This window comes from Mus caroli, chromosome 8, assembly GCF_900094665.2.
Source record: "Mus caroli chromosome 8, CAROLI_EIJ_v1.1, whole genome shotgun sequence".
NCBI classification, from domain to species: Eukaryota; Metazoa; Chordata; class Mammalia; order Rodentia; family Muridae; genus Mus; species Mus caroli.
In genome coordinates this window covers 63,055,613-63,066,049 of record NC_034577.1, presented here as the reverse complement: position 1 = coordinate 63,066,049, position 10,437 = coordinate 63,055,613, and the positions used below count along the sequence as shown (strand labels likewise).

At 54.8% G+C, this 10,437-nt stretch overlaps 1 protein-coding gene across 2 annotated transcripts; it reads left to right on the top strand.

The window, feature by feature from the left end:
• The first annotated feature begins 3,092 nt into the window (after positions 1-3,092).
• On the top strand, positions 3,093-7,514 carry Arrdc2 (arrestin domain containing 2). 2 transcript variants are annotated; one of them, XM_029480264.1, is made up of 8 exons: positions 3,093-3,535; positions 3,618-3,684; positions 3,822-3,969; positions 5,065-5,167; positions 5,247-5,503; positions 5,592-5,754; positions 6,234-6,391; positions 6,620-7,514. In XM_029480264.1, exons 1-8 carry the CDS (start codon positions 3,262-3,264, stop codon positions 6,668-6,670), a joined length of 1,221 nt encoding a protein of 406 aa, XP_029336124.1. In that variant the 5' UTR covers positions 3,093-3,261; the 3' UTR covers positions 6,671-7,514. The 2 variants fall into 2 exon arrangements, with proteins under 2 accessions (XP_029336124.1, XP_021025894.1); XM_021170235.2 differs by having other exon boundaries at positions 6,617-7,514.
• Positions 7,515-10,437: the final 2,923 nt, after the last annotated feature.

Sequence of the window (10,437 nt, the reverse complement as noted above, 5' to 3'; positions counted from 1 at the left end):
GATTCTGGTGAAACATTTGGGCGTGGAGGACAACAGGGTCCTTCAGACTCGCACTGCGTGTTTCTAAGGTCTGTGCATCACCGGGAGGCGGGCTGGGGCTAAATGAGAGTATAAAACGGCCGGGCGTGGTGGCGCACGCCTTTAATCCCAGCACTTGGGAGGCAGAGGCAGGCGGNTTTCTGAGTTCGAGGCCAGCCTGGTCTACAAAGNGAGNTCCAGGACAGCCAGGGCTAAAACCCTGTCTCGGAAAAAAAAAAAAAAAAAAAAAAAAAAAGAGGGAGAGAGAGAGAGAATAAAACGCAGTTGTGAGGCCACAGGTCGCCTCGGTCAGAGGCCACAGGCCACATTCTCTCTGCCCCAGACTGGATAATCGATGTCCTGGAGCAGGAAGTCTGGGTGTCTAGGGACCCGATCCGCGGGACATGCAGCTGAACTCCCTGCGCAGCTTCGCGCTCGGGGGCAGCAGCTGCCAGGCTGGTGATGTTCCAGGCAGCCGCGCCGCTGCGTGTGCAACTCGAGGTGGTGGTGCGCGGTTGGAGCGCAGCGTGGGCGTGAACGCCGTGGCCAGCGACTTCACTGCAGCCAAGACAACCTGTAATGCCAGCAGATGTTACTTCCAGGTGAGCTCACAGAAGCAGTAGACACTCAGGAAGCTGAGGCAGGAGGATTTCCAGAAGCTTAAGGCCAGCCATAGCTACACAGTGAGACCCTTTCTCAAGACTTTTCTTAAACAAAAGTTAGATGTGGCTGCGCATGTCTGCCATTCCAGCACTGGGGAGCTGAGGCAGGAGGATCAGGACCTCATAATTTGAGGGTAGCCTGAGCTATCATATACTGTCACAAAAATCGTAAGGGCTCCCAAGGGTAGGATTTCACATAGGGACACCTATCCATCCTGGATGAAGTCCTCCTGCCTGGACTATGTCCCTATTTCCCTATTCCCTATGTCCCTGTGACAACCTAGAAATAGAGGTTAACAGTGGAACACTCCCAATTAAAGCGGGGAATTCAGGATCTGTGGAAACCCAGGATGGGCTAGAGAGTCTCCTGTTTAGGACCTCCAGGTGAGGGGGTCCCGATTCTCCAAGAAGCTTCTCGTGTGTGCACCTCGAATTCTGTCTCAGTTTACTTTGCCCTGTCTGTCCCTGAAGTGGGGGCGGGTCTGATGGTGTTTGTGGATAGGAAGGGAAGCTCTCCTCTTTCTGGGTCTCCGAGACTTATCTGTATGGTACACTCACTCTGGGAGGGGGCGTCTTCAATTCCCGCACTTTTCTTTAGGCCAAGACCTGTGGGACTTTTCTGGTCCTCCAGGCCGCCTTGTCCTCTCCAGGCTGCGGGCAGGGGGTGCTGCAGCCTGGTTCATACAGCTGTGAACCTGTGTTCACACAGCTGGGCTCAGGAGTGAATACGAGCCGCAGTACATCCCATGTCCACCAGGGGGCGCCCGTGTCTACAAATGCCGGGCAGGTTTCCCTGCAGAAGCAGGAGACCCTTCCTGTTACATTCCAGAAGGGTCTCGCTGTCCCCAGGTACACTGCAGCCCTTGACTCAAAATGTCAGAGAGTCTCCTGGATTTGCTGCCTATGCACGGCAATCCCTTTCTGGATCTGAGGGACTAAGTTCCTCTAGGCCTTATGGAAGTGGAAATTGAGGCACGTCCTCCTTGTCCCTTGCCAGGGTCCCTTAGGTTGAATGGGGGTGCCCAATGCTGGGAAAGGACCAACCCTTCCCTGTCCCCACCAGTTCGCATCGCCGGAAACAATGGGCCTGAAAAAAAGTGCCCCAGATAGGTCTGCAGGCGGCAGCGAGTTGATGATTAAGCTGGGAGGTTCTGGCCTAGTGGACACGCCTGCGAACCCAGCACCTAAGAGGCTGACACCAGAGTTCCATTGCCTTGAGTTCCCGGGCAGCCTGGGTTACAGTGTGAGATCCTGTCTGAAAACATAAGAAAAAGCCAGGCTGGGCAGGAGAGATGGCTCAGTGGCTAAGAGCACCGACTGCACTTCTAGAGGTCCTGAGTTCAATTCCCAGGAACCACACAGTGGCTCTCAGCCATCTGTAATGGCTCTCTTCTGGTGTGTCTGAAGACAGCTACAGTGTACTCATATACATATACAAATAAATAAATCTTTTTTAAAAAAAGTTTAAGAAACAGTCAGGTACTGTGGCAAACGCCTATCAAATCAGCTCTGGAACACTGGTGGAGGAGGGCAAGTTCAACATCGGGCTTGGTTAGAGTACGTGGTGCATTGGAGGCTATGTGAGACTTGGCCTTAGAAGAAAATAAAGCTTTCGGGTTCAGAAATCCGATTTGAGCTTTAATTCCAGCACTCGGGAAGCAGTGGCAACCACGCCTCTATGAGTTCAAGGCCAGCCTGGTCTACACAGTGAGTTTCAGACTAGCCAAGGGAACACAAAACTACTGGCCAATCATGTAAACAGAAGCAGGGGGACTGTCTCAAGTCCCAGGTAAGGTTGGGCTACATGAGAACCAGTCTCAAAAAGCAACAGAAAAAAAAATAGTGATGTCACGCTGGGTGACTAGGACCAGTTTCCCTATTCCTGGGCTTCCTTGTTTGTGTATTTGCAAAACCCAAAGCGGCAGAGCCGCGCTGCAGCACCTCCCACTTAGGCTCGCGTTCAGAACCAAGCAAGGGTTATTCTGCCTGGAGCCTCGTGAGGCCACGCCCCACCGCGCTATTGGTAAAGTTCTTTCCGGTAGGCGAGGCTTTCTCTAACGCCCCGCCCCGCCCCTCAGTGCTACTGACTTTCTCGCAGGAGCGGATTTTCCCCCTCAGACCACGCCCTTCATACGCGATTGGCCTGGTCCCTTGTAGGGGGCGGAGCTTTCTATCAGGCCACCGCCCTCGTGGAGCCTTTGGCCTAATTTTCTCAGCAGAGCCAGGCTTTTTCAGGCCCCGCCTCTTCACCGCGCTATTGGTGGAGTCTTCTCCTGAAGGTGTGGCTTTCTCCTCAGGCCATTCCTTCGCCGCGCTATTGGACTAGTCTTTTCTGGGGTCCCGCCCCCTACTGCCGTGTTTGCGGAGTCTCTTCCGGTAGGTGCGGTCTTCTCCTCAGGCCCCGCCCTCCAACCGTCCTATAAGTGCGACGCAGCCGCGGGTCCCCAGCGGTCTTCCGTCCTGCTGTCCCGCTTGTGTGTGTACGTAGTTCGAGCCCGCTGCGTTCGCAGTCTCTAGCTCTTTCTTATCGCGGGTTCGAGCACCGGGCCGATCTCTTTTTGGGTTCGCGACCGTCACCGCAATGCTGTTCGATAAGGTGAAGGCGTTCGTAGTAGAGCTAGACGGAGCGCGCACGGGCACCGAGCCCGTGTTCCACGGAGGCCAGGCCGTGGCAGGCCGGGTACTGTTGGAGCTTGCGGGCGCGGCACGCGTGGGCGCGCTCAGGCTGCGCGCTCGGGGCCGCGCGCGCGCGCACTGGACGGAGTCGCGCAGCGCGGGCTCCAGCACTGCTTATACTCAGAGTTACAGCGAGCGCGTGGAAGTCGTGAACCACCGCGCCACGCTGCTCGCTCCAGGTACGGGCTGGGGACCTTTTGGGGCGCACCGAGCATGCGATTCCCAGGCCTACGTCCGCTGAGCCCAGGGTCTTGTTCCTAGACTCGGGGGACATCGCCACGCTTCCCGCTGGACGCCACGAGTTTCCCTTCAGCTTCCAGCTGCCTATGTAAGCCCCGCTGTCGCCCTCTGGCTGGGCATCTAGGGTTCCCTCAGCCCTGACTTCTCAGGACATCCCTCTTGTATGCCCTTCACCGCACTGTCTCCTGATAGTGATCTTCTGATTCCCCACTCTTGCCACCCCAGCTCCCTGGTGACATCCTTCGAGGGCAAACACGGCAGCGTCCGCTATTCCATCAAAGCCACTCTGCACCGGCCATGGGTCCCTGCGCGCTGCGCCCGGAAGGTGTTCACTGTCATTGAACCTGTGGACATAAACACACCTGCCCTGCTGGCAAGTGGCTTGCCCCATGGGGGTTGGGGTCCAGCCTGGCTGCTTGACACCTTTTAGATTTGAGGGTCTCAAGTGGCATCTGTAACAGGGAGCCAGGAGTTAGTGGTGAGTTCAGAACCCACTATAGCTAAGTGCAAATTCTGAGGATGCTCATCTGCTGTGTGCCTCTGGGAAGGTATCTTGCTCTTTCCCAGCCTCAGATACCCCATTTGGAAAGCAGGATATGATAGGACTGTTTTTGTTTTTGTGTTTGCTTTTGTCTTTACTGGTTTTGGGTTTTGCTTTCTTCCTTTTTCTTTTCTTGTTTGTTTGTTTGTTTGTTTGTTTTTGAGACAGGGTTTCTCTGTATAGACCTGGCTGTCCTGGAACTCACTTTGTAGACAAGGCTGGCCTCGAACTCAGAAATCTGCCTGCCTCTGCCTACCAAGTGCTGGAATTAAAGGCTTGTGCCACCACTGTCCGAGTTTCTTTCTTTTTTTAATTTTAGAAAGGTCTCTCTGTGTGTAGTCCTGGCTTGTCTGAGACTCACTGAGTAGACCAGGCTGGCCCTAAGCCCATAGAAATATACCTGCTGGGACTAAAGATAGGCGCCACCACATCTAGTCTTATTTTTATTTTTTATTTTTTGGTTTTTTCAAGATAGGGTTTCTCTGTGTAGCCCCGGCTGTCCTGGAACTCACTCTGTAGACCAGACTGGCTCGAACTCAGAAATCTGCCTGCCTCTGCCTCCTAAATGCTAGGATTAAAGGTGTGCGCCACCACGCCCGGTTTATTTTTAATTTTTATTCAGCTTTTGGCTTCCTAAGATAGGGTTTGCTGGGCAGTGGTGGTGCACGCCTTTAAAGCAGAGGCAGTCAGATTTCTGAGTTCAAGGCCAGCCTAGTCTACAAAGTGAGTTCTAAGATAGCCAGGGCTACACAGAGAAACCCTGTCTCTGAAAACAAACAATCAAGCAAACAAACAAAAAAAGAGACAGGGTTATGTTATTTGGGGGTATCTGGTTAAAATTTAAAACAGCCCGCTTGTCTCAGCCTTTCTATAAGACTCAGGTCTCCAAGTGCCCAGTGCTCAAAACGACCCTTGGTGTCTCCCTAGGAACCCCAGGCTGGAGCCCGGGAAAAGGTGGCACGATCCTGGTACTGCACACGTGGCCTCGTGTGCCTCTCAGCCAAGATTGACCGCAAAGGCTACACTCCAGGTAACATGGGGAGCTGTGTGCAGCTGGAACAGGGGTAATTGGTAGTGGGGAAACTGAGGCAAGCTGCTGTCTGCTGTAGGCGAGGTCATCCCTATCTTTGCGGAGATTGACAATGGTTCCACGCGAGCTGTGCAGCCCCGTGCTGCCCTAGTACAGACACAGACCTTCATGGCCCGAGGTGCCCGCAAGCAGAAGCGTGCTGTGGTGGCCAGTGTGGACGGGGAGCCTGTGGGCCCGGGTCGCCGTGCGCTGTGGCCCGGTCGTGCACTGCGTATCCCCCCAGTGGGCCCGTCCATCTTGCACTGCCGCGTGCTTAGTGTGGACTACTCACTCAAGGTACCCAGGGCTCCTTACATCCTGTCATCCGGACCAAGGGGGAGGGCACGGGTGGGCCGCTAGCCCACTTCGCTGCTGCTCCCTTCAGGTCTTCGTGGACATCCCAGGCTCGTCCAATCTGCTGCTGGAGCTGCCGCTGGTCATAGGCACGGTCCCCCTGCATCCTCTGGGCAGCCGCTCCGCTAGTGTGGGCAGCCGCGCCAGCTTCCTGCAAGACTGGGGCCTGTGCACCCTGATGGATCGGCCAGAGGGTGAGCTTAGCCAACTGGCAAGGGATGTGGGTGGGCAGAGCCACGGCCCAGGCCTGGTCCTTTGTCCACGGGGTCTCTATACAAGCAGGGACTAATCCCAGGCACCAATCAAACCTGCACCGAGGGCTAAGGAGTCAGCTCAAGGCCAGGTTCCAGTACTTAATAATTTAGAAGCCAGCCCGGGCTTCAAGAGACCTGGACTTCAAAGCCAAGCCAAATCAGGGTGTGGAAAGACAGGCCTATGAGGCCAGCAAGCATCCGGAGGGCAGCCTGCTCTACACCAAGATCCTGGCTCAAAAAAGCACAAAGAATCAGTATCCAAAACTAAAAGTCCAGGATGCCAGTTGAGGCAGGAGGATTGCTACAAATTAGATGTCAGCCTGAGCAAGAGGAGCTGTCCCCAGAGGAAAAGGGCTCAGTTGTCACCATGTCACAGCCACGGGTCTCCCAGAGCCTCACTCACTGTCTCTCCTTTGCAGCCCCACCTGAGTACTCGGAGGTGGTGAGGGAGAGCCAGCTGGTATATACGTCACAGGGGCCCTCCTCCCTCCTACACGACCTAGGTGTGATCACAGAAGGGCCCTACTTTGCCTGTCTCCAGGAGTTCCGCTACTGCCCTCCGCCTCTGTACTCTGAGGTAAGCTGCCTGCACCCTCTCTTGCTTCAGTAGCCTGTTTGGTGATATGCTGATGGGGGCAGGGTGTGGTGACACAGGCCTGTTGTCCCAGTCCTTGGGAGGCTGAGGTAGGAGAATCATAAGATCTAGGTGACACCCTCCTTGGGACCCCTGACTGACTGCTTGATCTGAAGGGATTGGGGTGTTGGGGCACACAGTGTGGCTCACTAGGGCTCTGTCTGTCAGGAGGACCCTAACCCACCCTCAGAGGCTGTGAGGCCGCGCTGCATGACCTGCTGATCCATGGGCTGACACTTCGGTACCAGGTTCACACTCTTTGGCCACTGAAGTCCCGCCATCTGCTTTGGGAACGCAGGGTTAAATGAGGCAATGTGTCTTCCAACATTGCAAAGGAGCAGCATGGCTTCCGAGGACAGTTCATCTTCTCAAAGCTTCCGGTTCTCTGCGTTAGACCCACCAACGAGGCTGTGGAGCAATGCTAGGCTCCTCTAGGGAACTATAGTTTGGGAGAGATGAATCTAGGAATGGACACTTCCAGTCTCAAGGAACCAGAACCAGCTAGAAGTCCAGAGGGGAGGCAGAAGACTTCCAAAGGGCATTTCAGCTGAGGCTTTGATGTATGAACAGGAGCTCAGCAAGCAGACAAACACAGAGGAAATGGTCAGAGCAGAGAGCACCCATTCCTTCTTCCTACGGTTGGGAGCCCAGGCATTAAGGTTTCTTAGATATGGCCTCACTTGTGAGGTTAGCAGGGCAGAGGGCCCAGGGACAGACACAAAGGAGAAGTCATTGGGACCTGAAGGTTCAGAGGTTCCAGCTTTTGCGAACTGGTGGCCCAGGTGAACCCAGAGCTGTGGTGTGATCTGCCATGTTCAGAACCTCCAGCCTCTCTCAGGGGTCAGGATGCAGACAAGTACATCGCAAGAAGAACAGGCAACTGGGGCAGCTGGGGACATCACAAGGAGAACAGGCAACTGGGGCAGCTGGGGACATCACAAGGAGAACGGGCAACTGGGGGCAGCTGGGCAAATCCCCCACATCCCAGACCTGCCAGGGACTTGCCATTTCCATGGTCTGAAGAATTGCTCACTTTTATATATTAAATAAATAAAAATGGGAAGAAGACACTGGGCCATCTTTTCATTTGTTCATGACAGCTATAGGCCAACACATCTCAACCCCTTCCTGGGAGGGTCACTGGGACCCACATCTGCCTCGCTCTTTATCTTTTTAAAGTTTTAGAGTAACTTCCCCAGCCCTGGGTGTGGTATCTGCATGTGATCCCCAGATCCCCTCCCTGAGGCACAGCACATATGGTTGTCACCAGCACATAAATGCAGACAGTTAAAAACTGGCTGAACAGGCTGGAGAGATGGCTCAGTGGTTAAGAGCACCAACTGCTCTTCCAGACATCCTGAGTTCAATTCACAGTGGCTCACAACCATGTAATGAGATCTAACACCCTCTTCTGGTGTGCCTAAAGACAGCTACTGTGTACTCATATACATAAAATATAAATAATTCTTTAAAAAAAAACCTGGCTGAGCACTCAGGAGGTTGAGGCAGGAGGATTTCCATGAGTTCAAGCCCAATCAGGGCTACCTAGAGAGATGGTAGCAATGACAACTGATAATAATTAGATTACATTAATCAATTATTTAATTCCATCACTGGGAAGCAGAGGCAGGAGGGTCTCTGGAAGTTCCAGACAAGCCAGGGCCATGTGGGGAGAACAAAACAAAACTTAACTACAGTCTTAAGTGGCGTTGGTCTCCAGAGCCCCAAGGTGAGGTGGGACCCCGAGGTAGTCCAGATGCCCGTCCAGAGCCCCGCACAGCCATGGGGATACTCTGGGTATCTAGATTTGGGGACCATCCTCACTACTGTCCCCCAAACCCAAAGCTACAGCCAAGGACATTGCGTCCCCACCACATGAGTGCCAGATCCTACTTCCAGGTGTGTTCCTGAGTCTCACAATATGTCCCAAGAGGGGACATTCAACAGTTCCAGGGAGGTTCCCTCAGGCCAGGCCAGGCCAGGCCAGCTGACAGCCAGACACCTGAGCAGGCAGCTGTGGGGACCTGATGCTTACAGAAGGTTTTGGGGTCAGGTGAGTGACTAGCGGGAAGGGGCTGGTTTAGTGGTCCCAGGGCAGAGGAGGGGGAGGGCCTGGGCAAGTTAGGGAGGCCCGTGCTGCTTCAGCCCCCTCCCCCCAACACTGTTTCAGATCCTCTCCTCCCTCTGCTGGGACCAGGGCTGCTTTCCCACCTTTGGCTACAGGACTGAAGGTGGGGGCTCACCTCCATACCCCTGCTCCCAGGAACCCCCTTAATCTGACCAATGAGGGCTCAGTGTCAAACTCCAGGTTCCTCTCTGTCTCTCTGAACGCTGACGGTGTCCCTGATGCCTCTGAGCCCCGGGGTGACAGGCACTCAGGGCACAGACACTTGGCAGCTGGCCTAGCCGGGCGGCGGTTCAGGAATCTACCCACAGTCGTGGCTGTCCTCTCCATCTCGAAGCTGCTCCCGGGCACATTCTGTCCAGAGCAGGGCACCCTGGGGTGCCGGGGAGGGGGCTGCTATCCTGCTGGGCTCCGATTACAGGACATCCTGTCCCTACCTCCCATCAGTGCAACCTCCAGAGCCCCCTCCCGGCTCCCGCTCAGATCTTCCTGAGGAAGCAGAGCAGCTCCAACCCCAGGGCCTTTACACCTGCTCCAGCAGCAGGTCCTGCTCCTCAGCCTGCGAGCCCTGTTTGTTTTTGAGACAGTCTTGTGTAGCCCAAGCTGGCCTTGAACTCCTCGCTGATGTCACGACAGGCATACCCGGTTTATGTGTTCCTAGGATAGCCAGGGTTTTGCCCACGCTAGGCCAGCACTCTGCCAGCTGAGCCCCAGCCCTGTTCCAAGGGCTTTATTTATGATGTTGAGGAAAGTCCCAAAAAAGCTGAGGAGGAAGCCGTGATTCTTCCGGTCGGGTGGTGCCAGCTGTGGCCAGCTGGGGGAGGGGAATACAGCCCAGGAAGAGGGACGTAAACAGAGCAATCCCCCTGCAGGGAAACTGTCCAGGGCTCCTCAGATCCATACTGGGCAGGAAGGGGCATCGAGCCTTGTGCACAAGGCCCTATCAGGGTTTGGGGTCTTCCTCTCCCAGCCAGACACGCCCCACTTCCGGGCTCCATGGAACCACAGATCATTGATGTGGCACAGCCATTGGGGTTGGCTCACAGGCTCCTGACAGAACCCATCAGACTGGAGGCTCAGCAGAAGTAATCCAGTCTCATATACCTCTGTGACCAAGGCGGTAGGGCAGAGTCCAGGACTCCCAGAGTCAGGATGGAGTCATGCAAAGGAAAGAGAGAGGACATTGGAGTTGGGGTTTGGGTGGATGAAGAGGAGTTTGCCTGGGAAGGGTGTTCCAGCCACAGGGAAGAGTCTGTACAGTGACATAACAGGCAGCAGTCAAAGATGCTGGGACAGCCAATGTGGCTGTGAATAGAATGGGGCAGAGGGGAAGTGGCCCTGGGAGCCCCCAGGAACAGAGCCACAGGTCAGGAAGATCTGGCACTTCCTCGGGTGTGAACCTTTGGCCAGGGAGTAGGGCAGCTCAGGGGTCAGCTCTAGACTCTTGTCTTCCCTGAATAGGCAGCGGGCACCTGCGGTCTGTGAGGAGGTTTCGGGGCTTGGGATTGGCTGAGGAGTGCCAGAATCCTTTTCCAAGCACAAGCTGTTCCTTGTGTGGGCAAAACAAAAAGCAGGGCTCGCAGGAGCCCCAACCTGAGCGTTTGCCAGGTTGGCCCAGCTGAGTGTGGACACTGACAGTGACCCCCGTGCAAGGACTGCACACACGGAGACAGGATTGTCCATCATCCTGAGGGGAGCAGCTTCAGTTTGGCCATGTCCCTTTCCCAGGCTTTCATCTTGACCACATCAAATGGGGACAGTTCCAGTCTGAAGTCCTTTTGCCCCTGATATCGTTGGAGTGCCACTTTTTATCATATTATCAGGATGCTACATTCTTGTGGTAAACTTCTTTTTTTTTTTTTTT

Coding starts and splice junctions, on each gene's coding strand:
- Arrdc2 (XM_021170235.2), top strand. CDS start 3,262: ATGCTGTTCGATAAGGTGAAGGCGTTCGTAGTAGAGCTAGACGGAGCG. Junction 5,504..5,591: donor GTGTGGACTACTCACTCAAG/GTACCCAGGGCT, acceptor TGCTCCCTTCAG/GTCTTCGTGGACATCCCAGG. Junction 5,755..6,233: donor CCTGATGGATCGGCCAGAGG/GTGAGCTTAGCC, acceptor TCTCCTTTGCAG/CCCCACCTGAGTACTCGGAG.